Source organism: Galleria mellonella, unplaced genomic scaffold (genome assembly GCF_026898425.1).
Source record: "Galleria mellonella isolate WM207_F2 unplaced genomic scaffold, CSIRO_AGI_GalMel_v1 utg55, whole genome shotgun sequence".
NCBI lineage: Eukaryota > Metazoa > Arthropoda > Insecta > Lepidoptera > Pyralidae > Galleria > Galleria mellonella.
In genome coordinates this window covers 2,266,959-2,294,345 of record NW_026442115.1, presented here as the reverse complement: position 1 = coordinate 2,294,345, position 27,387 = coordinate 2,266,959, and the positions used below count along the sequence as shown (strand labels likewise).

General features: G+C 33.6%; 1 protein-coding gene across 7 annotated transcripts; it reads left to right on the top strand.

Moving 5' to 3' along the window:
• The first annotated feature begins 245 nt into the window (after nt 1-245).
• LOC113516312 (F-actin-uncapping protein LRRC16A) lies at nt 246-27,020 on the top strand. 7 transcript variants are annotated; one of them, XR_004224109.2, is made up of 29 exons: nt 246-542; nt 721-818; nt 2,471-2,521; nt 3,378-3,486; nt 4,516-4,619; nt 5,547-5,659; nt 5,744-5,833; nt 7,065-7,330; nt 8,134-8,321; nt 8,625-8,702; nt 9,142-9,326; nt 10,522-10,673; nt 11,461-11,576; nt 11,929-12,000; nt 12,695-12,866; nt 13,454-13,589; nt 14,218-14,410; nt 15,550-15,668; nt 17,011-17,128; nt 17,683-17,703; nt 18,149-18,329; nt 18,450-18,521; nt 19,009-19,198; nt 19,608-19,654; nt 19,792-19,884; nt 20,985-21,074; nt 22,211-22,337; nt 23,637-23,669; nt 24,176-27,020. XR_004224109.2 is itself a non-coding variant. In XM_031912681.2 (29 exons), the coding sequence occupies exons 1-29, from the start codon at nt 482-484 to the stop codon at nt 24,190-24,192; spliced, it is 3,228 nt and encodes a 1,075-aa protein (XP_031768541.1). In that variant the 5' UTR covers nt 246-481; the 3' UTR covers nt 24,193-27,020. The 7 variants fall into 7 exon arrangements, 5 of the variants coding, with proteins under 5 accessions (XP_031768541.1, XP_031768545.1, XP_031768544.1 ...); XM_031912681.2 differs by having other exon boundaries at nt 22,211-22,273; XR_004224111.2 differs by lacking the exon at nt 20,985-21,074 and having other exon boundaries at nt 247-542.
• The last annotated feature ends 367 nt before the right edge of the window (nt 27,021-27,387 follow it).

Here is a 27,387-nt window from a genome sequence, read left to right as displayed (position 1 = left end):
ATTCTTGTTGAATTCGTCACGATGGGCTAACTGACTTATTTCATCCTCATCTATCATCCTTCACTGGTGTCCCGCCGGTGTATACCGATAGCGCGGGTGGGGTTACCATTCCATTATCATCCATTAAAAAAAAACCCATGCCCATATGCTTTAAAGGACAATCTTATAATAGACCGTTTGCGGAGCTTTAAATTCATTCATAGTTTGTTCGTGGTTCGTCTATTCTATTGACTGACGAGATGAGAGACGAAAAATGAGCCAGTCTTTTTATTCATTCTCGGTTGTGTTCGTAATGAAACGAATAAAGGTGTGTGTTTTGGAGATTAAATTAAAAGGAATTTTAGGTCAATAATTTAATGAAATGTGTTTTATTTTTTGTGTTAGTACATTCTATGAATCATTATTTTTTCTATAGATATTCGATTATATGCCATGAATATATTTAGTAGTGTACGTTAAATAATAAAAACATCCCTAAGTAATGACACTGAAGAAAATCGCGAAAATGTCAACAAAATCACAAATAACTACTGAATTAAGCGGTAAGTTTAATTATTAATATTTGTTATTTTACTATAATCGTATAAGACATCGGTCTGATTTATTTATACTTATTTTAATAAATAATATAAGTAAAATTTTGTAACGTGAAAATCATCATATGTTATACACAATACAATTATTAAGTGTTAATTTTAATTATTGTCTACATTTTTACAGAGAGTATCAGCAATGTTTTGGGTAAAAATGTTAAAATATTATATAAATCTCTCATTCGTATGGAATCTAGAGGTGACAAAGTGGACAATAGGGTTTTGGTAAGTTTCTTATTACTATTGTTTTTTTTTTCTATATGCTAGGGCAATAATAGGACATATTCAACGATGGACATTGATGGCTATAATAACCGCGATTAAGGATGGTAGAGTAATGATAAAAGCAATACATGGATGACCAATATAAACCACAAGTCTCAGTTATTATCTGTTTATGTACATACCTACCATATAAAGATATTTAATGTGACAATACAAGAATAATAATGGGCCAATATTATTATGCTTTTTTACTTTCAATATATTCAGTAAGAAGTAGGTAACTTTAATAATAAAAGTTATAATATCCATGTTAACAGCATTAGTAAAAAGAATAGGTATAACATAAGTACTACATATAGGTATAATTAAACTACTATATTTATCTATTAAACAGATAATTTTCTGGACAATGATATGAGTCATTTAGGTGTGTCTTATGCTGTATACAACTACTATGCTATTACATTTGTCAAAGTTGCTATGGACACAACACTTACTCCCACCACATTCTGTGTAGAGACAACAATAGAATGAAATTGTATCTATCAATTTATTCATTGTGATTTGATATTGAGGATGTAACTTGGCATTTAATATATGAATGCATACTGTGTATACTAGAAGTGCAGTTCAATATTTTGAATCTAGAAATTCTTTATTTATCAGCTTTAGTTTTAACAATAAATTGATGAAATTAGATATTTGACTATCAGCATGTGAGTGTACTAGAACAGTCACATTCTGAAGGTTTAGATAAAATTTAATTTAAGTATATTTTTATGTAATATTTTATTAGATATGAGATAAAATTACCTTACATACAAATGTTTCTAATATAAAAACACTTTTTCTTATATAAATATACCTAAATTTATTTTTATTTCTATTGCAATTACAATTTAATGTTTTATGCTATTCTTATCTTTAAAACTGAATCACATAGATATTTTGCAAATATTTTTGTGTTGGAAAATTTCTCAAAAAAAAAAAATACAGAATAATTTTTTTTATTTAATATGCAAATACTGTTAAATTATTTTTGCACAGCTAGTTTAAAAATAATTAAAAAAGAAATTGACTATAAATTAAACATCTGTTACTGCTATTTTCTTTTTATTACTTATTACATTTTACTCATATCTTTATCTATGTAATGAAAGAAAAAAATGTAAAAGTAGCATATATCATTCTTCGTTTCATATAGTATGTGTATGCCAAATGTCACAGTAATTTGTTAAGCTATTAAGATGCAAAGAGGTAATAAATAAACTCACTTTCACATTTACAACTCATTCATACATAACAGCCTTTAACTGTACATTACTAAACATAGGCCTCCCCCTATTGGGGGTTATGCCAGTAGTTGCCATGCTTGGCAGGCAAGTTAGCAACAGCAATTAGGCTTTGGTGATGTTTAAATAGTGACCATAAAGTTCTCTTAGTCACCTCTTACAACACCCACAGGAAAAGAATGTGTGCCCTATTTTATAGCAATACACTATACATTTATAATGTTAGTAAGCATTTATATATTTTTTTTATTGGATAAAATTATTAAAAGTACTATGGAAGTAAAGAGATGCAATTGATTATTAAAAATTTTAGTTTTAAAATAATTTAAAACAATTTTTAAATAGTAATTTTGTTTTCAGGTTGTTACAGCATATAGAATTTTTATTACTACTACAAAAATTCCAACTAGGGTAAGTTGTAATTCTCTAAAAACTTTTTTTGTATTATTTGGTAAAACCTTAAAATGGAAACTACAAGCTAGATGGCACTATGTAAAATTTCATTCTACTGTATGAGACAATTCAAAATGCATTGTGTATCATTATGTACATGATCGATAATTTATTGTTTTTACTTATTAAAGGTTGAAAATAAATATATAATACTAGCAAAAATATAAATAAAAAAAAAACTAAGAGTTGTTTAAAACTTATAAAATATATTTATAAAATATTGTCATGGTTTCGTTGTTAAAAAAAAAAACACTATTTCACAATTTTATTTTTATATAATAAGTATATGAACTGTTTTGACAAATACTGCTAAGTATCAACAATTAACACCATCAATGTATATACTACTTATATGTATCATATAGAATATATTAAAAATAAATATTAATTAAAAGAAAATAATTTGAAACTTTTGAATAGTCATTAATATGATTCTATATTTTATTGGTAAAGCAATTTCTGGTGAGATGATTAAGCATGAAATTAAACTTTTTCTCAATTCAAACAATAGTTTATTATAGTTTTGGCATGAATACATAGGTATACTAAATAGTATTTTTATGATTTTCATAAAAATAATACATTTCACACATGATGTATGCAGATGTAGCTAGACACTTTTTCATAGAACAATATTTTGGAGAGAAGAAAAATCTAGATTATCGGTAATAAAATAATAGAATATAAAAACTTTATTAATATAGCGGTAGCTATGAGTACATTATTTAATATCCTTATTATAGTAAATGCATCTTGTTGCCCTATCTCATATTAATAAACCTGCCATGGAATAATCATTAGTTGAAAATTTTAGGTTGACAATGGATTTCACCTGATGGAAATAGAAGCATTGGAAAGCAAAAAAGCCAATCACCTTTCAATAACACTTGTCCATGAACATAAGCCAGTGTCCATTCTTATAGGTAAGTGTTTAATTGCAGTCATTGTTTAAAATTGAGGTTACAGACGCATGTCATTAACCCGGCGTCAAAACTAATTAATTATCACTTACGGGCCGAATACAACTTTTTTTGGGTATACGTAATATGCTTACCTAATGTGATTACCATTTCTGCATTTATGTTATTTGATTATACAGAGTTTAAAGACATTCAGAGCGCTAAGAACTGATGGTTCCGTCTGTGGTGCTAAATTTTATTAATATCATATTTTTCTTATTAATTTATAAAAGTAAAACTCAAAAAACAGCATCATCTATTATGATTGTTTTTTATCTATGACTAAAAATTTTGTTTACAAGTACACAATTCTTATCACTGCTTGATCTTCTAAAATATTTTATATAAATTGATGGAGTTCTAAAACGAGACGGTAGTGTTTTGGAGCATAAATGATGTATAGTATTTAATCAAATTTAATTATGTAAATCACGACAGAATATTAAAATTCCGATTTTCTTAAAAAGCATCGTATAAAATACATATAGTAACCCATGAAACCCATGAAAATTCCAATGTTTTTTTTCTTTCTGCAAATATTTCAGTTACATAATTATGAGCATTAAAAAAAGGCAGTTATTATTATCCCATCAAACGTTTTGATGTATTCATACAAATAGAGTAAGACTAGCTTTTACTCCGGACTTGGTTCACGTGACAGAGATATCTTCACTGAGCAGAGATAAAAAGTATCCTATGATCTTCTCACATAATCTTTTTCCTACATATTCTATATGGGATGGAAAAGGGCGTTGAGTCGTTAAGACGCTAAGAGGTAACAAATAAGCAAGCAAGCTATCATACTTATCAGTAAGGATTAGATCAAATATAGAAAGATGATAATAAAAACGTATCACGCATCGAATGAAACTAACTCCAGTAACATAAGTCGTTGGTTATGCAATATTAATGTAACTGTATTAATCGTAACGTTTGTTTGTGTCCAACAACGTAATAAGTTGCCAATATAAAATTTTAATTTTATTATTTCAGGTGAAGAAGGTACCTCTGAAGGGCTTATAAATGTAATGCACGCTATTGTCGCCGCGTTTGACGATTTATTCCCAAATGTGCCCATAGAGGATATCGTATGCAAGGTCTGTATTTAGCCAACTTTAAATTATGATTCATAATAATCACCTCCGACGAATCGTTTAATTTCCACATGCAACTCTAATAGACTTTAATTGTTGGAATTGACTGACTCAACTTCATTAAATTTAATAATGCGCCTACTTTACATAATACTATAAGATTATTATAATTTCGACAATTGATGTAAATAATGGATTGAATAAATATGAGTATAAGTTAAATAATATAGAATTTCTTCACATTTAAGTTCAGTATTATGAGGAAATCATAATAAATACTTCCCTATTAGGTAACGTGTGAGGTACATTAGGTTTTACTTATGACTTCGTCCACATGACTGGGACATCGTCACGGACCAGCTTAAAAAGTAGCCTATGTCCTTCTCATTCGTATATATTAAATGTACCAAATTTAATAATGATTAGTTAAACAATTAAGACATTAAGTAGTAACAAACAAGTAAATTTCTTTTACATTTATAATATAAGTAAGGATGTTTTTACGACATTAAAAAAAGAGTTTCTATGTATTTGTACTCGTACATGTGTAGTATTTTTTATTCTTCTTACTGTCATATAAACAGTTGAATAGAATTCGCCATCGTATTGAATATATCGTGACTACTAATAATTGCTTTTAATTGACATTTTTATTTCTTTCTATAAATTTCGGCTATATACAATTATCATCAAACCTTGTATACTTGCTTATTTAGGGGGAAAATATTTAGGAATACAAAATATATTACGGATTATTCAAAAGGTCATTTACAATGTAATTTTAAATATTTCAAGTTTAATTTTTATTATACTAGATTTATTATTTTATATTTACGTTATTATTATTTTTAGCTATTAAACTTTGATACTTTAAAAGGTTTTTCACTTATAATAATATGAAAAATATATTTATTGTAATTTAAATTGCAGGTAAATTTACCATTTCAACTACAGCATGTAAGTGGAACACGAAAACATTCAACATGCGGTGATTTCTCAAACCAATATGCCGCTATGTGTGATCTATGTCAAACACCTTTCAGGTATTTTTTATTCTGATTTGGTGCTGTTAAATATGGTTATACTTTGGTATTTGTCAATAGGCTATAAGCTTTTCTTTGTTGCAGAGCTGAAGTCGCGTGGGATATAGATACAATATATCTGGCACACGATATAAGAATGTTGCATTTGAAAGATTTTGACCACTTGGATCAAAGGTATTTATAATGTTTTATTGTAACTATACATTATTATATCAGCCTTTAACTGTTCGCTGCCGAACCCAAGCCTCCCCTTAGGGGGTTTTGCTAACACGCTTGGCGGGCGGATTGGTAACTGCAGTCAAGCTTTACAGATGTTTTAAGAGGGACGCTGCAGCCTATCCCTCGCCCTCCCTTAGTCGGTTCTTACTACACCCATGGGAAAGGAAGGAGTGGCCTATTCTATGCCGGGACCACACGGCTATTACACATACATCAATTTCAGTGTTAAGTTACTTATGACGTATTTTGGTTATTGTTGAGCATAAGTTTTTGTCTGGATGATATTATTTTAAGTGATAACTTTTACATACCATAGCTAAGTCGTACAATGGATCATAGGGAACATTATGTATGTTTTATATTTGTTGATTAATTTATGTTAACGTGTCTCTCTAGTTTATTGATAAAAATTACCGAAGAAGGGAAAATTAACGATTGTACTCGGTTCATTCTAATTATGCAGGGTCACAGACAGACCATTATGTATGAGCAGCTTTCTTTTTTTACTTCACTATCAATATTTCCATGGATTTCTTATCTTGTCACTATCCAAAAGTATATTTTGTTTATTACCGATATCTTCGTTAATGCCAAATTTATCTTGATTTTACATTCTCTACAGTGTACTTTCATGTTATATACTTATTATATCATATTTGAAATCTGTTTATTTTTTTAATGGGATAAAATCTTGAACTACAGACACAAATAGAAATCATTAGACATATATAAAATTAACAATTTACATATATTATAAAATATGTTAGCACAAAAAATGGACATCTCATACTAATTTAAAAGCTGACTTCTCTAGTACTTATAGATATTTTTGCGGGGCTTCCTAATTCACAGCTACGTCTCTATTTACATTTGTATAATATGGAACAGGTGGTCTACCATGAAATGAAATTCCGAATTTCCGACCCAGTAAATGGAGCTTAACATCGTTCATCATAAATCCTATCCTAATAGTTCAGAGAAATGATATTTTAACATTTTTAATATTTTTAAAACGGCATGTATTATGTAATTTTAACATCAAATTTCTGTTTCGTTCGTGCCCGAAATTTCGGAAAATATTTCATGGTAGGCCCTCTGTTTACTTATTCAGTAAGATCTTTGTTTTGAGCAAACAATGTACTGTATGTAACTAACGGTGCGGGTGTGTGTGCGCGCGGCGTCGCAGGGACCTGATCCCGCTGGTGATGGCGCTGCAGCACAACACGTGGTTCCGCGGCGTGTGCGGCGACGGCGTGCGCGCGGGCGGCGAGGCGTGGGAGAGCGTGTGCCGCGTGGTGCGCGCGGCGCGGCCGCCGCCGCAGCGGCTGTCGTGGCGCGCCGCCGCGCTGCGGCACGACCACGCCGCGCGCCTCGGACACGCGCTCGCCCGCGCCGCGCGCCCGCCCGCCATGCACACTGTCGACTTCTCGCAGAACCACATCGAAGACAAAGGTACCCGCCGCTTCCACCACACCGACACCTACGCCTGGTAATGGGATCTAACTGACTAATTGCTAGCAATACACCCTGTCAGGTCGATCTCCGCGCGGTTCTCCCTGGAAATCATCGTGGTTAATTCTAATGGAATTCGACACGATGGGCTAACTGACCTGCTTTCACTGTCACCTGTTATCCCTCACTGGTGCTTCGCCAGCGTATACCGATAGCGCAGGCGTGGTTACCTTTCCATTATCATCCATTAAAAAAAAATTACACTTTATGTGGGCTCATGGAAACGGCTATAAAGTATTATTTTATTTATGGGGTCGGCAACATGCTGGTTGTTGTTCTCTTAGTATTGTAGCACGATTATACAGTGAAGTTTATGGGCGCCTAAATTTAGTCGCTACGCGCCTACGCTTGTAACTAGTGATCCCAGCCCGCAACTCTCTTGTTCCCATTAGCGTACGAGATGCAATGATGCAGTGAGACATAAATGTAATCTTTATTGCCTGTTTCTCTGTAATGTTCTGCTAACCTATTTTCTGGTGCTTCGCCAGCGTATCCCGTTAGCGCAGGGGGGTTACCATACCATTTTCACCCATAAAAAAAACCTATTTTCTGTCCAAAACAAAAACTCATTCATTCTTATTAGTATAATAAAATGTATACTATCAATTACATTATCCACGAAGTGTTATAATTAAAACATTAATATAACATCCATATCACTGCTATTGTTTGTTGCAAATGTTTGTTTATTTATATGTGTCTATTCAATAATGACTTAATATTGGATCATTTGTGTATAACAGGTGCTATTAGTATATTGTCGGGGCTGGCGAACAACCCGGACGGGCTGAGATATATCGCGTTGTCGCAATGCGGTCTCACCGGCAAGACGGTCACACACCTCGCCACCATGCTCAACGACAACCCGTGCCATCTCTCCACGCTCACACATCTCGATCTCTCGCATAACAATCTGAAAGATGATGTACACGTAAGTTTTTTTTTATCTATATTATTTAACGCATTGTGATTAAAGAAGTACTTACACAATTGGTACTACATAAGTCCTTTACTTAACAATAGATGGTTTTGAAAACATAACAATTCAACTCCATTTGGGGTTTCCTTTTTTTTAAATCATACTGTGAAGATTTTTTTTTTCGTTTAAAAAATGTAGAAATCATCTGTGCAAAATATAAGAGAATCAAATAATCCTTGACACAGTTTATACATTAAATCCTTCATAATAAATTATGTATGATTTTGCAAAAGTAATTGTATTTCTATTTTACAGAACCTTTACAATTTCCTGGCACAACCAAATGTATTGACATATTTGAATTTAACCAACACAGAGACGACGTTAGAAAATGTGAGTGATTATTGTATTTATATGGATATTACGAAAAATCGCTTCCAGCATCTAATTCTTTCTCTAGAATGATGACTTCTGTTAGCGTTTAATCGGGAAAGACCGCATTGCATGTTTTCATATGTGCCACATTCGGTGGATGGTCCATGTCAGTTGCATATACATTATGTATTTTGTTCCAATGTTGTACAGTAAAAAGTACACTTTTGTATTTTTTTATACTACTATGGTGGCAAACAAGCGTACGGCCTGATGGTAAACGGTAAATATCACGATAACCAGTTTTATGAAAATATATATCGTAAATATATGTTTTACGATATCTATTGGATATACGCTCTATATTCGTAGTATCAAATCGGGTGTTTGACAGCGTGGAATGTGTGACGCTAGCTGCCTATGTCTACAATGGTGCTAGTGAAGGCGTGATTCCGTGCAGATGTGGGGCGCGTTGCTGCGCGGGTGCGCGGCGCGGCTGGCGACGCTGTCGGTGGGCCGCAACCCGTGGTCGGCCGCGCGTCGCCCCAAGGACCCGCCGCCCTCCTTCCGACAGTTCTTCACCGCGTGCCTCGCGCTGCAGGATCTCGACTTCTCCTACTGTAAAATGCCGCCGGACGCTCTTAAGTAATATATAGTTGATATCCGTAGCTTTGAATCAGTGTATATTTATTTATTTATTCACAGGAAAACCAGGGCTACACCAGAGCAAATAGATACAGTTTAGGATCACAAACCAAGCCACAAATAGCTTTTCATAAATAGCAACAATACAGATAAAAGGCGCTCCATATATAGCAACAAAATCAGGAATTAAATTAATAAATGAAATACAAAATAAAAATCAAATGTAAATATTTGATAAAAATGTGGCTTTCTTATCCATACGATAGGTATTCAAACAGACTATGTATTAAAAATTTGCTTATTCAGTTGGTATATATTCTATGTGTTACTATATATCCTACCCGTTTATCTATATCGTATTGTCGTATATTATATATAGTATAAATATTATTATTATTATTTATTTATTCTAGCATTTTTACAAACTATTACATTTATAATATTAAAAGTATGTCGTAGCACTTTTGTCTACTGTCTCATGCATTATTTATGTACTGTTACCACAGTACCTGGACGATGACTAGTAATATGGGTATTTATTGTTTTAACAAATATGTACCTACAATTGCCTATAAATTTTATAATATATGTTTTTAACACAATTTTAAATAAGAACTGTATAAAGGCTAATATGTGAATGCTATTGGCGGATCATACTAAGATCCTTTAACGTGCGTAATAAACTTTACACTTTACACTTTGTCATTTTTAAATTATATTTTTATTAGGCTATGTGTTTTGAACTTGAATTTTTCTGAGAGTATCCTCTTTAAAAAATCTTTTACCTCATATGACAAGAACATACATTTACAACTTTGCTGTGGTCAGGCTATGGAGAGGGCTCTACTCGAAGTGTCTTTGCGTGATAGAATCCGAAACGAGGATATCTACAAAAGAACCAAAATAACCGACATAGCCCGAAGGATAAGCAAGCTGAAGTGGCAATAAGCTGGTCACGTAGTTGGAAGAACCGACAACCGATGGGGAAGAATGCTTCCTGAGTAGCGACCGCGTATGAGTAAACGCAGTGTAGGACGACCCCACACTAGATGGAGTGACGACCTGAAATGCGTTGCAGGGAGTCAATGGATGCAGGTGGCTCAGGACCTTTATAGCAGTCTATGGGGGAGGCTTATATCCAGCAGTGGACGGCTAATGTCTAAAATGATGATGATGATGATGATGTGGTCGGCAGGAGCCTCCTGCTGGGGCTGGCGTGCAACGAGTCGGCGGCGGGCGTGTCGCTGAGCCTGTCGGGCGTGCTGTCGTCCGCGCAGGCCGCGCACGTGCTCGAGTCCTGCATACACGGCGTGCGCTGTTTGCGCTCACTCGACCTCTCCGACAACAGTCAGTTGCACGCTCTTCATCCAGACCCTAATTTCAATTTGATAATTATACTTTTAGGATTTATTATTTACTACCTTTTATCCGGTACTTCGTTAGTGTTACTGCCATTTATTTACTGACCAGGGTAATCTATCACTATCCCATGTATTATGTGTATACCAAATTTCATAGTAGTAGTTAAGCCGTTACGTAACAAACACACTTTCAAATTTATGATATTAATAAGGATAATAATAATGTTATAATCATTTTGAAATAAATCTATTAAAAACTCAGTTCTTATTGGTTCTTAAAATAAAAAAATTGCTATGATATCGAATTGACATTTGAATGATAAGTTTAGAGAATTGACTCCATTGTTAAACTAGTTTTGATACGTTATTAAATAGGTACCAGTCAATGTACACTATATATATATATATATATATATATATATATATATATATATATATATATATATATATATATATATATATATATATATATATATATATATATATATATATATATATTATATATATATATATATATATATATATATATATATATATATATATATAAATTCAAAATATTTAAATTTTATACACATTTTCTTATAATTTTACTTTATTTTCTTGTACAATTATTTTACACACTAATAATAAAATAATATGTATATGAGAATAGATAAATTATGTGTCATTTGAATGAATCTAAGTGATTTAATTGTGACTAATTAGTCCTTTACATAATATAGAAACTGTTCATATTATTATTAATTGTTAATACATAATTATTGTTTTTGTAGGTATGGAATTCGAACTATCGGGTATTGTGAGAGCAGTAGGGAAGAATCACTCAATTACTCACTTATCTTTAAGCAGACTTACTGGAAAACGATCTTATGCACCGCCTTTAATACAAGTAAGTTTTCTGAGATTTAGTGATATTAATAAGTCAATTTTTTATGCAGAATCTTTTTATAATAAAAAAGAAGTATTAATAAAATATGTACATAATTAATAATAATAAAATTCTAAACTAGACCTTGTTTTATAAGAAGCAATTAAAATGTTTTCTTGTTTCATCTTTTACATAATGACACTTTTATTTATAATTGCAAAGACATGAAAGAAAAATATGAATGACTTGTTGAAAAATATTATATTTTCAACTTATGATATTATTGTCCTATGAGTAGTTCATAGAATAATTATAAAGCAAATGTTTTCGCGTTTTGAACAGTCTAATTTATGGGTTTGTTTTTATTTTACAGGCTTTAGTACATGTACTGCAAGAACCAGACACAGCTTTAACTTCTTTAGATCTCAGCGATTGTAAACTCAAGGTACTTTTTATTTTTAATTACCGTTTAGTTTATTAATATTGTAATCAAAAATAAATGAGTTATTATTTATTATTATTATTAATCAGTTATTAGATGATTATTTATTACTAAACAATGTAAAAAGGAGTGGATGAAATTTGGTAGATAAATCTTAATTATCTTACACATAGAACTACCGTTTATATTTTTTATTCCGATTCACGTGGAAAAACCACGTTTATAGCTAGTTGCAATATATAGTATTTTTTTTTCTTCTACTAGGAACAGCAAATAAGTTGACAAGTGCACATGATATAAAATAATGATATTTTTTATGGAAATGAAATTACCAGAATGCCATACCAATTATCACTTCAAATAGATCAAATAATATGGATACCCTTAATGGCTTAACCTTTCTTAATCTACAGTCTGTCACAGTGAGAATAGTCAAAGGATCCCAAGATCAAATTTTAATTCAAACATCTCAACTTTTCAAACTTATGTTTGAATCTTTTATTAATCCAAACTGTTTATTTGTTGGAGATATGGAATGAGCTCTGAATTGTATGAGGTTCTCTACAGAGTATTAAAAATATTTCATGCTCCTTACATAACTGGTGTTACCAGAATTCAGTGATCGCTTACTGTCAGACTAATTGTACACTTAATAATGACAGTAATGAATGTTGCGTGGTACGTTACCGGTCGGCAGGGCGACCTGTACGGTTTGCTAAACGCCCTTGGTGGAGCTCGGCGGCTACGTACACTCGACGTGGGCGGCAACGTGGCTGGCGATGCAGCCGCGCGACTGCTCGCCAAGGCGCTGCAGTGCAACTGCACTCTGCATACGCTCTATATAGACCGGAACGCGTTCAGTTTACAAGGTCAGATCATTCACCTTTCGATACGCGCCGAACGGCTTTGCTCGTAGCACGTTAGTATTAATATAGTTGGCAACACTGTCGCACGCCTGTATATATCCAAATGCATTCAATTTACGAACTGATATCATATGGTCTTATTTATTTTTTTGTATAACTTGGAAAGATAAGCTTGCGAAAACCGAGTCGCCTGATGGAAAATGGTAACTTCCGCATATAGACATGCACTATGGACGGATATTACAGAATATTGACTGATGTCTATGGTCTCATTGATTGCTATTCTCGAGAACTAAAGCGTTATTCTCATGTACCCATTAATTTTGTTGCCATACTCAAATCGAAAGACAGACAATATACAGTTCTGTAAAAAAACACGAATAAGACTTTTTCGTCTAGCTTTATACTATATTAGGAGTGGTTGAGAGGGAAGTGGGAGGTTTACATTGTATGAAATCACTCTGATTTCACTCGAAGCGATATCCTATGTTGACGCGTCGACATAGAATATCGCTTATATTTAGCAAACAACAGCTTATGTATTTTGATACAAACAGCAGGTTTATAATGTATCGGTATTGATTGCGCAGGCCTGACGGACATAGCGACGGCGCTGCGACGCTCGGTGAGCGTCCGGCGTGTGGAATTCCCCGGTTGCGACGCGGCCGCCGGCGGGCGCGGCGCCAGCGAGCGCGTCGCCACCTTGTGGCGCGAGCTGCACGAGCGGTTCGTATGACTCCTTACCAGATCTGACTGTTTTTTTTTATGGGTGAAAATGGTATGGTAACCCCGCCTGCGCTAACGGGATACGCTGGCGGAGCATCAGTGAAGGATGATAGATGAGAATGAAAACAGGCCAGCTAGCCCATCATGATGAATTCATCAGGAATTAACCTTGATAGTTTCCAGGGAGAACCGCGAAGAGGCCGACCTGGTTGGGTATATTACTAGCAATGGGATTCTCAGTTTCCATTACTAACAATCTCTTTCCCCCCAAGATTGGACTGGTTAGAGCGGTCGGGGTGTTTTGAGAATGCGAAGAACGAGAATGCCCCCCTGACAACTTGCCTATTGACTTCTTAGTTTGTATTAATTTTGCTTCAAATTGTATTTTATGAAAAAGTAATTTATTATTTGACTGTATATTTATTTTCATAAGCGACATTACTGGACTGGAGCAATTATATTGAAAATGTTTTTTAATACTTTTCTGGTGTTCGTCCCTGTGACTAGCGCATTCTCCCCTCCTTGTCGAGATTCATAAAATTAGGATAACAGTTTAATAAGCAGTTAAGTTAATATTTTGAATGCTTGTGAACTTTACCATTGCAAATATTCGATTTGTTCTTTGCAGATTGGCGAGCAACAGTACGCCGACGCAGACGCACACGCTGCGGGCGCTGGCACTGGAGCGCGCGTGGGCGGGCGGCGAGGCGGCGGCGGCGCTGGCGGCGCAGGCGGCCGCCGCGTTGCCGCCGCCACCGCTGCCCGCCGCGCTCGAGCGTGCCGCCGCCGCCGCGCACCACCTGCTGCATCAGTACCTGCAGGTCGGTGGCCTCGCCCGTACTCGCGTACCGTATTATCAACAGTAGTATATATCACCTCCTGTTGACTTCGGCTCTACTAGTACATTATTATTACATTACTACTAGTACATTAGTATTTACAGGGTACAGAGAAATAACACCTGAGTTCTCAGGGATGGCAACGCATGGGAGGTATCATGGGCGAAACAGTATACTCTATTATGTCCATAGTACTGCTCATGTCTATAGGCGACGGTTACCGCTTTCTATTAGGTGGGAAATCAGCTTGTTTGTCATTCTAAGTTGCATAAAAAAACATGTCGAGCATATTTCAATCTAAAATAGAACTCTAGTATAGATTTGACACTCGGTGTCGTTAATTGGTTTTAGGTCTTTCATGTCTATTTTATTTTATTTAGGTCGTTCATGTCTATAGGCGACGGTTACCACTTTCCATCTGGTGGGCCGTCAGCTTGTTCGCCATTCTGAGTTGTATTAAAAAAATAGTACTTTTTATAAAAGGTAAAGAGGTGCTACCTGTAGGTCGATTGTCTTGTCCGTTTTTGCATATACTATCTCGTATGCTACTTTTTGTTGGCTTCTGCTCTAGTTTTTTATATAAGAAGGGATAGGTACTGTTATAGCGTCTAGCATTACTAGCAATATGCTAATCAGGTTGATTTCTGCACAATTCCTCTCGAAAATTATTTTAATTCAATTCAATTTATTTATTATTGCTATTTCATGTTGTAACAATATAGGTCTTAAGTTATTAAAAGTAAAGAATCAACATGAACCTTGGAAGAGCACGGTAATCACATTAATAAATATTTCATAAAGCACATAACAAAATTTTTATATTATATATATGTATAGTCGATTAACATAAAATAAATAAAACATTATTACATTGAAACAAATAGGTACAATAACAATAAAATTTTCTCATTAAAAAATTCCTGTAGTGTAATTAAATATTTTTTTAGAGCTATTTTAATCTCACTTACTCACTTCGTCTAATGTGAATTAGACGAAAATGCTGATCGAGCAATATGTACGGTTGTAGACCATACACATTGATGGCAATAAACTGACAGTAACTATGCTGTCTAATAATGTCACATATACTATTATTAATTTAATAATAATAATGGTTTCAGCGATGCGGTGAGGTATTCGCGGCGATGGGTGGAGCGGGAACTAGCGGAGAACTCGTCACGTTACAAGCTGTACGGGACGCTATGGCGCCTTGCTCCAATACGCTACAGGATTTACTTAAGTATGTATTTCGTATTTCTGTTTACTTTTGTCGCATACAAAAATAATACAAAAAATATTATAAAAAAATTATATATAATATATTTTTTTAATTATATAGATTCTGCTTTTAATATTTCTTTTACCAATCTATACTAATATTATAAAGTGGTAAAACTGTAAGTTTGGATATATTAGTGATATGTTTTTGATAGTGAAAGAATTTTGAAAATTCTTTCACTATCAAAAACATATATTATCTCTGAGTGTTATAGGCTTTTTATTTTGGTAAATATGTATTTTCAATAACTAATCATGATAAATGTACTTGAAGCTGGCATAAATTCTATGATATGGTATGCACTGCTTAAACAGTTTGAAATAAAGGAATAAAATCTATAGTAAACTTTAGTAGCTTTACAAAAAAGTCCGTGACACCATATATCTAAGTTTAATAAATCAGCCAAAAAATTGTCTTTTTGTTAAAAGTAAAATATATTTTACAAGATATAGTTTGGGTACACGTTTGAAGTATAATTTCCAAATTCTTATAAAAACAAATAGTTAAATCAAAATGGAAATGAAATTTACTCTTTACAGCAAATTAATTACTGCAGTTAATCAAGAGATAATGCGAAATAAAAGGCGCGAAGGTGAGGGGCGCAAGAGGAACCTATATAAACGCGCGCATTTGAAATTGCTAAATAGGGCGTTCATTTTAAAATCATAGTTCAATAGTTCATAGTTCATAGTTCAATCATCACAATAAATTTATTCTATTCTATTCTATTCTATAGTGAATATAAGTGCAATATTTTCATACAAGCTAAAATACCAGACTTACTAAAATGTGTTGAACAGTTTAAAAGTTATACAAATAAATATTACACCCGTGCGATGCCGGGGCGGGTCGCTAGAAAGGAATAATATTAATTATCGACCCTATTACTATTATTTTTTTTAATAGAATTTTTGTTTATTAGAAATAAAGATTCCTACACCATCTATCCGCGCGAAGACGAGACAGGTCGCTAGTGTCTAACAAAATCATAAAATAATAGGCTAATGAGACGACCGGTATGATAAGCTGATAAATGGCAAATAATATGATCTGTCGTTAGAATTGGTTTTGCATAGCGTTCACACTAGAAAGTACAAGACACCAGGTGTCGCCGTCTCATTCTATCTCATGGATTCACTCATTCTATTCGTGAGAGTCGCCATGGGAGAAAGGTCGAAAAGTCTATACATTGAGGTAGGTTTTTGCCATGTAACATAAAGAGGCTAGAAAGTAAGGTTTTTAGAATACTAGTTCCTATTACAAATAATTGAAATGTACACTACATTTAACATTTGTGTCTCAGTGAGGCGGTGGAGAGTCTGGCGCTGTCGGCGTGCGAAAGTGTAGACGGCGAATGCGAACCGGTGACTCACGCAGGCTCCGACGTGCCAGACTTGCTCGCGCCAATCTCACATTCTGGGGTGAGTATGTGCCACCAGCAATATCTTTTTACAGATTTTCATATTTTATTCTGTTTATTCCATTGAAAGACTAAAGGGACTGAACCCATATAGCCATCTTATCCATAATTTTGTTTTGAAGTTTTTAAATATTTCAGTTTTTAATACTTTGTGACAATTAATTATTTATTCTTTTTAATTATATTATATATAGTTATCATAATCATAGGTTACAACTTTAAAATAAAATATTTTATATCAATTTACTTGCTCAGCTTGATGATAGCTGATAGACTGCTAATAAACTTCAGCTGCCCACTAACGAAATGCTTTCTTACTGTACTGGGTTAAGTGGAAGAGATCTCTGTCAGAGATAAATCCACCCTTGCTCACAACATTTATAAATACATTATATGTAACTTACAAGTGCAATACAGAATATATTTAATCTCTACCTTTAATTGAAATACATCTAATAGGTAATGTTCTTATGTTGATGATTATAATGAAATTATTACATAAACAATGATAATTGTTCATTTATATGAATAAATTGCATATTTCATGCTGTTCAGAAGTTGGACTATTTGAATTTGGTAAGTCAAAATAGAAATAATAACTTTAATTTCTGTTTACACAATAATTGTCTAGACATATTTTTATGTATATTTATCTAAAATAATAATATTCGTAGTAATGCCGTATATTTTTAATAGTTCCTATTACGAATATAACTGAGGCGGGATAAATGGTCATGTGTCTGGAAGGTTTTTTAATTGATGAAAATAAGCACTATAATTTTGATTTCGAAAACAACTTGAACTAAATCCTTACGTGGTAGATGCTTATATATATGTATGTGTGTAAAATTATTTAGGTTACGTTTATTACACTCTCATATTATTTGATGTACAAAAAGATTTTGTAGTTATGTCAGTCTAAAGAACTCTCATCTATCTGTTTTCCAACGGTAAAGTCTGTACTTTAGGACAGCAGATGTTGAGGCACTGATCATTCCTTACACCGTGATTGTATGTACAGGCGACGCCGCTGGGCTGCCGGCGGCGCGAGCGAGGCCGAGGCGCGCGTCGCGTTCGACCCAAGTCGGTAGCGGAGCAGCAGTGCAGCAGCAACGAGATGCTGTCGCTGCCGCCGCTGCCTGCCGAGGCTGCCGACGCGCTCGCTGACCTGCCCACGCATAAGCTGCGACACCTCGTCAAAGGTCTGTTGCTACATTCCAACAATTAGAGTCATCAAACATATGTCGTATATATACGATGCCATTTATATATTTACGTCATATTATTTGAACTTATTATTATATATTTTTTATCATTGTTAGGTCGTCCTAGACGAAATAAAACGAGAGCGCCGACAAGACCTATTACAGATCAATCGCAGGATATCGATGAAGGTAATGATTGAATTGCAATTCCAATTTTATAATAGCATTACAATAGTTTTATGTGATAACACTTAACATTACTTTTAACATCTTCAATAAAGTAAGAAATCTATTACAAATAACATATTCAGTGGAACAAACCCATGTATAGACTATTTTTAAAAAACTGAATTCTATTGATAGGAAGGAAAGGGATTGTTAGCAATGGAGTTTAACAGCCCCATTGCTAGCAATATGCCCTATTAGGTCGACCTCCACTTGGTTTCCCCTGGAAACCATTGTGAACAGTTCTTGTTGAATTCGTCATGATGGGCTAACTGACCTGCTTCATCCTTACCTATCATCCTTCACTGGTGTCCCGCCGGTGTATATCAATAGTGCGGGTGTCGTTATCACCCATTAAAAAAAAATCTGTTGATATAATCATATATCTTGCATCTCATATACATATGTACGAAGTATAAGTCCTCGAATGACATGGCTCGTGCTCGTGCAGGCCTGGACGAGTTCTGGCGCGCGTGCCGCACGCCGCCGGGCAGCGAGGAGGCGTCGCTGTCGGCGCGCACGCCGCTCACGTCGCGCAGCCTGCACTCGCTGTCGTCGCTCGCCTCCGCCTCCGCCTCGCCCGCCTCGCCCTCGCCCTCCCCGCTCAGGCACTCGCCCACGCTGCAGCGGGATGACACCATGTTAGTATACTAGAATCTTGCTATGCTCTTATGTGCCAGTCTTTCCATACGCCGACGGACTACGAGAAAACGTTGTTGTAGGTACAAACGACCACCCGTTGTTCACGTTGTCGTCCAATCCACCTCGTTCTTTCCACTGAGGCACCCATATTGTAGAGAGAAGACGCCATATTAGTATGCATAATGGTGATAAGTTCTTGTACCCGTCTCACACGCCGTTGGGTAACGAGAAGGCGTCTATAGGCGTTAATGTCCCTCATGTCGCACAGTCTACTCACTATCATTGGTGTCAGAAAAGTTTTAAACTTATAAATAATTTAGGACACCCAAAGCACTCCTTACATATTAATATTTGGAAATTGCCTACTACAAGCTAAAAACAATATACAAAATTCTTTATACCTTTCAGGTATAGCGTTACATCCGGGGAAAGTACACCGGTTTTATTAGAATGTGGTAAGTTTTTAAATTTAATTCTTTACAATTATCTAAAACTAACAAATAATATAATTAAATAGGGACGCAGTTTGTTTTTAGTAATTCTTACTCCAGCCAATTATAGTATATTAATAGCCTTGTTACGGTTCTTTCAGAAGTGTCTCGGTGCAAATCGTCGGACAATGTAGGTGTAAAGGCACCCAATACTCCGCCTCCATCACGTTCCTCAGATAATGTCAACACAATGGGTACGTACTTTACAAGCACGCTCAATTTTTTACGGGTTTACGTCGGAAACAAGAAAGAATTTGTAAAAAAATTTAGACATTACGTTTTTATTGTGAATTTATACCGATTAATAAATTGGAAGACTTTGTTTGAACGCGCTAATCTCTGAAACTACCAATCGATATATGTATACGCCATCCAGTGGTAGCGATTTATAAATATAAAATTGTGAAATAATATCAAATGGCAAACTAAAAAAAAAAGGAATAAATTTAATGAAATACCATTCATTAATGTTTCCTACAATTTTATGTGCTGATATAATTTCTAACTTGTTTCCGAATAATTACCCTCAGCTTAAAAGCTCTTTGTAATATGTGGTCGTCCATGTCACAGCGTTTTGGGAATGTGCAAATCACAGCAGGCTTCTATTTAAAAACGGATATGCTGATGAGCTTCCGGGATCCGCAAACGCCAAAACCAATAATATTTCATACCATAATAATCATGTCATATGTTCTGAAACCTAATATTTAATGATTGTAAAACGTACACATAAAAAATTTGACCTTTGATTTTATAGATTTTTGCCTTCCATTCTAGTCTTGATTCGGTTCTCTCGTTTAAAAAGTTGGATGCACAATATAATTTAATCATCTTCTATATATTATTGTTACTTCAAATATAGGTACAATAATTGTATTATGTTTTTGCTTTCTTCATGAAATTACAATATATGTATTGATTTTTTCAACTTAATCATTACTTAGAAAAATTGTAATAAAAAAAATCTTTAATTTGTATTTACTGATATTTTTATGAATAATTAATTCGAGAATATTTAATTTGTAAAACTTACTATCAAAGAAAAAGAAAAACCAAAGAGTTGTCTTAATTACTATTCTATTTTGACATAGAACTAAAAAGAGGTTTATAATCCATGAATATGTATATCGAATCATGCCTTTTCAGGCATTTGTTGTACCATCACATGTCGAGCATAAAAAAGAATGTCAAATTTTCGATGTGTACATAAGAGATTGGTCTCTTTGTGCGTTTTTGTGGCTACTCGGTGATATGTGATGTGTCCTGTGGTCATGTGGTACTGGTCGGTACGTAGGCAACGGGTGCGCGCGCACTCCGGGCAAGGCTCGCCCGTGGTCCGTAGCTGGCGTCAATCCAGACACTAACGCTGCCGCCTGCACTACAGGTAATACGCCTAAATCGCTTGCATGCCGTGCATTACATCCGTGTCATCTCTAATTACGCGGCTTTACCCGCATGAAAAATCTCCAGATTGTGAATTTAGGTCATATTACATAAATGCCCTTGTAAAGTTTCACATTAATAATATTATTCCACTCTGTATCCCATAGTTTTTCTAGCTTGAATTAGGAGGAAAAATATACTATGTGTTAATTCAGAATATGATTTATCAATGTACCAAATTTCATTTTAATCCGTTTCGTCATTTAAATGTGATCGAGTAACAAAAAGATTTAAATACTTTTATAAACATTTACATTGATAATATAATTACCACAGTATAAGTAACAGTACTAAAGTAGTATTACTTCATCTTTAGAAATCCTTGTATATCCTTCTTTTTCAATAAAACATTTCAAAATACATATTAGCAAATTTTGTAGGGAAAAGCCACTCGACCCTTGTTTTCCTACTAAGTAACCTAGCCCGACGTTATAAAAACACATAATAAACATATAAACACACACACGTTATCATTTCGCCATTAGTACCCATATGTTAGTTTGTCATGTTATAAAAAATACTGCATACCACAAAAGAAAATACTTAGAATGAATTTATGCCTTAATGATTTTTTTCCATTTTTCAGATCAAAAAATCAACTTTTTTTAATATATGAATTTTTTTTTATTCATATATTTTTTATAATGAATTTGCATGTTGTTGTTTTTTTGTATGTATTTTGTATTAGTTATTATCTTGTTAAACAGCGTCGTAAACGATAGATTTCTTTATATAGTAAAACAATTCATACTTCTTGATGTCTAGTCAATAACTGTGGTGATGGCAAAAAATACATAGAGTTTAAATGAATACATCTATTCAAGACATGTATTCAAATGAATTCTATGGTGATATACGTTAGTGAAAAATTTATGCGTAAAGCATATAATGCAGTTGCAGTATCTATTTATGTTTAGAGGGAATGAAACTCTTTCATCTAAATTCTCATTCATCTAAATCATTAAACATTTTGTACTTTTGTCTGAATGCTAAACATCTCATGTACTTCCTTTAACACGTATTGAGATGTTAGAATGTTATTAATACTGTGTGTGGGGGTGTGGTGGTGGCCAACAGAAGGCGTGGAGGCGTGCGTCGGCGGCAGCATTGTGGGCATCACGCCGGGCGCCGCACTAACCAGTAACCAACTTTCTGACGCTATTCTTTACTGAGCCTACTGTCCATGTGTCCTGCCGCTCTATAGGTAAAACTGGAGCTTGCCGCTTTACGTGTGCTGTGCCGTTTTAAATTGTGGTCTTTGAAAATGCTTGCATTATTACCTAATTACGTTTAATTGGTAATTATTAACTTCCAATGATTGTTGTAAAACATTTATAAAATATTAAAATCATGTTCTAGTATTTATAATCAAATAATGAAGCGGTAGTTCAATCAGAACGGTGGCTAGTTCAAATTTCAACCGCTTCTGATTTTTTTTTAAATATTAGAAAATGATTATATTTGTGTATAAGTAATGTTTTCTATTATGCCCGTAGCCAAAAATATTTCTAAGTATTAGATAGGTAAATTTAGTATTAAACAGTCAGTATACAGAAATGGTGACTCGGTTGGTGGAGTTCTGTAGTTCTAGATTTTAAGAACGAACCTTAGACCATAACGAATTTTATAAATCCTTTTTGGAATAAACGTAATCGATTGTCACTTGTTTCGTGCTTTGGAGGGTACGTATAACGAAAGCAGCTCGGAAACATTACATCAGAGGGAGCCACTCTCAGTTGACGAGCAGTTTAATTATCTCATCAGCCAATTTTGTTTCGGTAAAGAGGGCTTACATGTAAGTAGGTATATAAATGTGAAATAAATTTTTATAAATAAATTATATAGAAACTGCATATTTATTGTACGTACGACAGTTTTTTAAATCATACAGATGGCAAGGCAATGATGATATTAATTTAAAATTTCATAGGCTGCGTAATTGAATATCATCAGATGATCGCTTGCTTCCCACTTCTCCGTCTTAAATTTAAAATTGCATGAAATTTTCATAAATAGATGAGGCGGTGCAGCTCGTTTGCCGCCCTTTCGCAAAAAAAATAGTGTAGTAACCATAATTGCATGTGTAGCTGTATAATGTTTGTTATAATAATAACTTATCAATTATATTAACAACGAAAATTTTGCGTACTTTTTGGAAATTCCTTTAGCCTTTTTTTTTTTTGTCTAAATTAAAATTGTTATATTACTATGAAATAAGAAGGCTACTAGTACCAGTAGAGCGTCGGGTTTCTTTTTTCGTAAATAAAGTTTGGCCTAGTTCCTGAAGGGATAAGGAATTGTCCTTACCTTTTGTGGAGCTTTGTCAATATTTAACAAGGAAGGGGACATTATGCTACCATATCGGTTTACTATCCAGTGCACCGTATACTTTACTAACTTGTAATTATTATGCATGTTTTTTTTTTCTCGTGAACAGTTTTCTTTTATATTTAATTAATTAACTTCGCATTCACATTTATTAAATTTATTTTCTATCCAACAGGCTCAATGTTACGAGAACATCCCTTAACTCCAGGTTTGTAAGCAAATTGTTTTTATATTTATTTATATATATTTGACGATTACGATTTTGCCACTTAAACACAAATACCATAGACTTCATAAAATATACTTTTCTTATTTGCTCGGAAATACTATTTTTCATTAAAAAAAATATTATATAGCTTTTTCAACCCTCAATCTAAGAATCTTGCAGCGATTCCCAATATGAGATTGGAAATTTCTGGACAAATTTATTTTTTATTCCGAGTTAATATAGAAATTGCTGGACGTTTTTAATTACTCAAAAGTTTAGTTAAAAGTTTTAAAAGTACATTGAAAGTGTCATTGTTTCCATATTACTCATCCGTATTTTATTTTTTTATTTTCGACCTTGACAATAATGTCTAAGGGACTCCTCATGCATTGGCTTCATACAATAAATCATGCATTATTACTTTATAGCAGAAATATGCTAGACGGATCGTCTAGGTAAAGTGAGTCTCATAAAATTGTAATATTTAGATTCTTATTTAATTCCAGATACCACGGAGGCCTAAACGAGACGGCTGCACAGTGCAGAGCTTGGGAGATTTACGTGATAGATGAGCAGGGTTCAATGTCCAGATATTACACTAATCGGATTTTATTCTCGGATGCTCACAGTTGTGCCACTTAGGATTTTAACTTTTAGACAGTAAAATAGTTACTGGTTAGTATTAAACATTTCAATCGCCATTTTAGTTATTCCTACCAGATATAATTTGATATTTTTTTTTATATATCATTGACGATACTTTATCATAATAATACCAAGTAACTTATGGTAGAATTAATTAGATATTTAAATTGTAATGACTAATGATCATTTACTGTGATTCAATTAGTATTATATATTCATTTCGCTTAGTCACTAATATAAATTTATTTGATATTTTAAAAATTATAATTTATATCTATTAATTTACACTATTTTGGGATATTCTTATTTAGTCACAACATGCTCTTTTTAAGTAATAAATGTAGCGAAATATCCGAAACAAGTGTAGAGTAAGTTTAATAATAATTACAATCTAACCACATTTATATGAAGTAATAGGGTATTCCTTATTTTGATTTATAAGTAATTTGCAATCATTTTAAAGGATCTGAAAGTCTGAAATATTTGGCCCCTGCAAGTCACACAGCCTCAAATTATTTACATATATAAGGAAATACCCTATCACTGTCATTATATATTGGTTTTAAAAGAAATTTGTAAGGATTTAATTAATTGGTCTTACTAGTCATTTTTAAAGGCCTAAATTAACGCACAAATTTATTTATATATAATATTATAGTCTCTTTTTTAGAGGGTGTTCACCGCAAGGTTATGTCTGAATTAGCTGTCAAAATTCGTACAAATTTTAAACAATTTTAAATAAATACATATTAAAGAGAAATATATATATAAAAAAATAATGTTCTATAGATAGAAAACCGTCTAAAGTATTCAAAAAGAAGGAAATAGTTTTTACAAATTGATAGATAATGCAGACATTCCCAATCTTTGGTATGAACGCTTGTAACATTTGATTTGTAATATATTGGGTTGGTGCATATGAAATTTAAACAGAGGATCAAAAATACTAAATAATTTATTTAAAAATTTTTTATTCGTGACAAAATATTGGCTTCAATACAACAACCAACGATCCACAAAAGAATTTAAAAAAATCATCTTTTTTTGAATCAATAAATTCACCAAAGGCATTTTGTATGATATACAGATATCAGATTTAAATTTCTTATTTTTCAAAAAATTGCCAAAACTTCTGAACATATGGCAATCTGTTGGAGAAAGATCAGGCGAGTATGGTGGGTGCGGTAAAATTTCATATTCCAGCTCATGTATTTTTTGTTAATGATTTGTGCGACATGTGGTCTAGCGTTGTCATGAAGCAGGATTCCACCACTTCTGTTAACCAATTTTGGCTGTTTCTCTTTTAATTTTTCATGCATCTTTTGCAGTTCAACACAATTCTTTTGGGCGTTCATTGTCACACCTTGTGGCAAAAAGTTATAATGGATAACGCCTTTTTGTGCCTTTTTGCATAACTTTTCGAAGGTGAAGTTCGTGTTTTGGGGCCAAACATGGACGTGCACTCTTGTCTAACCATGATGCAGATTTTCGTGTATTATCATAAAGCACCCACTTTTTATCGCATGTCACTATACGGTCAAGAAAAGGTTCAGTTATTTATTGATGGTAAAAAGATGATGTAAAGATAAAACGATTTTGTTTATTTTGCTCTGAAAGTTCATGTGGTACCCACTGATCAAGCTTCCTTACTTTATCTATTTGTCTGAGGCCTCGTACAACAGTTGTATGATGAATAGCGAGTTCTTGTGCAAGTTCTCGTGTGCTCATATGCATATTGGACTCTACTAATTGTTGTAAAATTTGCAGATCCAATACGCGCTAAGGTCGACCGCGAGGCTCATTTTCAAATTTCTCTACTCCACAATGAAATTTTCGGAACCAATTTCTTACTGTTCTTACAGAAATTGTATTCTTCCCCAATCTCTCATTAGTTTATTTTTTGCTGTTTCACGTGCACTTGATCCACCTTTGAACTCATAAAACATGATACCTCTAATTTTTTTCGAATCCATGGTAAGAAAATCATGTCTAACGTCTGAATCCTCTGATGGTATTTAAAATATTAATCAAGTGTCGATCGCTTTGCTCACAATAACAAAAATGAAAAGTTAAAACGTGTTTTCGATAATACGCGCCTACTGTTTTACATTGTTGCGCAATTGGCAATTTCATATGCACCAACCCAATACTAGTTTATATTAATTTCATAGAACTAAAATAAATTTATTTCATGGCGAATATCTTCCAGTTTATACATTCCTTTATTATTTATTGGAGATCGGATGTAATGAATTAATAATGAAGTGTGATTTTTAATATGATGTTCAAAACGTGAGGTGAAAATTTTAGATTAGTAGGTATACCTATTGCAGTGATGTAAGGTTCAATTTTATGATAATTTGATAAATGTAGAGAACGCTCCATACATGTTAAGTGTTCATTAGAATAACTACTTGTAAACAATTTTGTTCATTTATCTATTGAATATTTTAATCTGTCGTTTATTGAAGTTCTTACAATGTAAATTTACAAATCATTAAGTATGTAGATGTATAGATTATGGCTAAACTATAATTATTTCATAGTATTTTTATATTCATTCCAATTTAGTTGGTTTTACCTAGCTCTTTGGTACCAGACTGATTTTACGGTACTTTTATTTATGGTGCAATTTATGTCTAGAGCGTTGTGATAATCTGTTTAAAATTACAATATACAACAAAATACATTTTGTTTTTATTACTATTATATTTTTTAGTTCAGCTATGTACAGCATAACCCATAACCACTGGGGGGAAAGGGATTGTTAGTAGTGGAGTCCATTTTTTTTTTTTTTACAACACGGGGCAAACGAGCATGCGGCTCACCTGATGGTAAGTGACTACCGCCGCCCATGGTCACCCACAACACCTACGGCATTGCAGGTGTGCTGCCGGCCTTTTAAAAAGGAATATGCTCTTTTCTTGAAGGTTATGTTGTCGTATCGGTTCGGAAATACTGCTGCTGGAAGTTGATTCCAAAGAGTGGTTGTGCGTGGGAGAAAGTGCCTTGAAAAACGCACGGTGGAGGACCGCCACTTGTCCAGATGGTTGGGATGAAATTTTAGTTTATG

Excerpts from the sequence above, each read along its gene's own strand:
- LOC113516312 (XM_031912681.2), top strand. The coding sequence starts at position 482 with ATGACACTGAAGAAAATCGCGAAAATGTCAACAAAATCACAAATAACT. Across the intron at positions 12,867-13,453 it reads GAACGCGTTCAGTTTACAAG|GCCTGACGGACATAGCGACG; the intron begins GTCAGATCATTC and ends TTGATTGCGCAG. Across the intron at positions 18,330-18,449 it reads GCTGCGACACCTCGTCAAAG|GTCGTCCTAGACGAAATAAA; the intron begins GTCTGTTGCTAC and ends TATCATTGTTAG.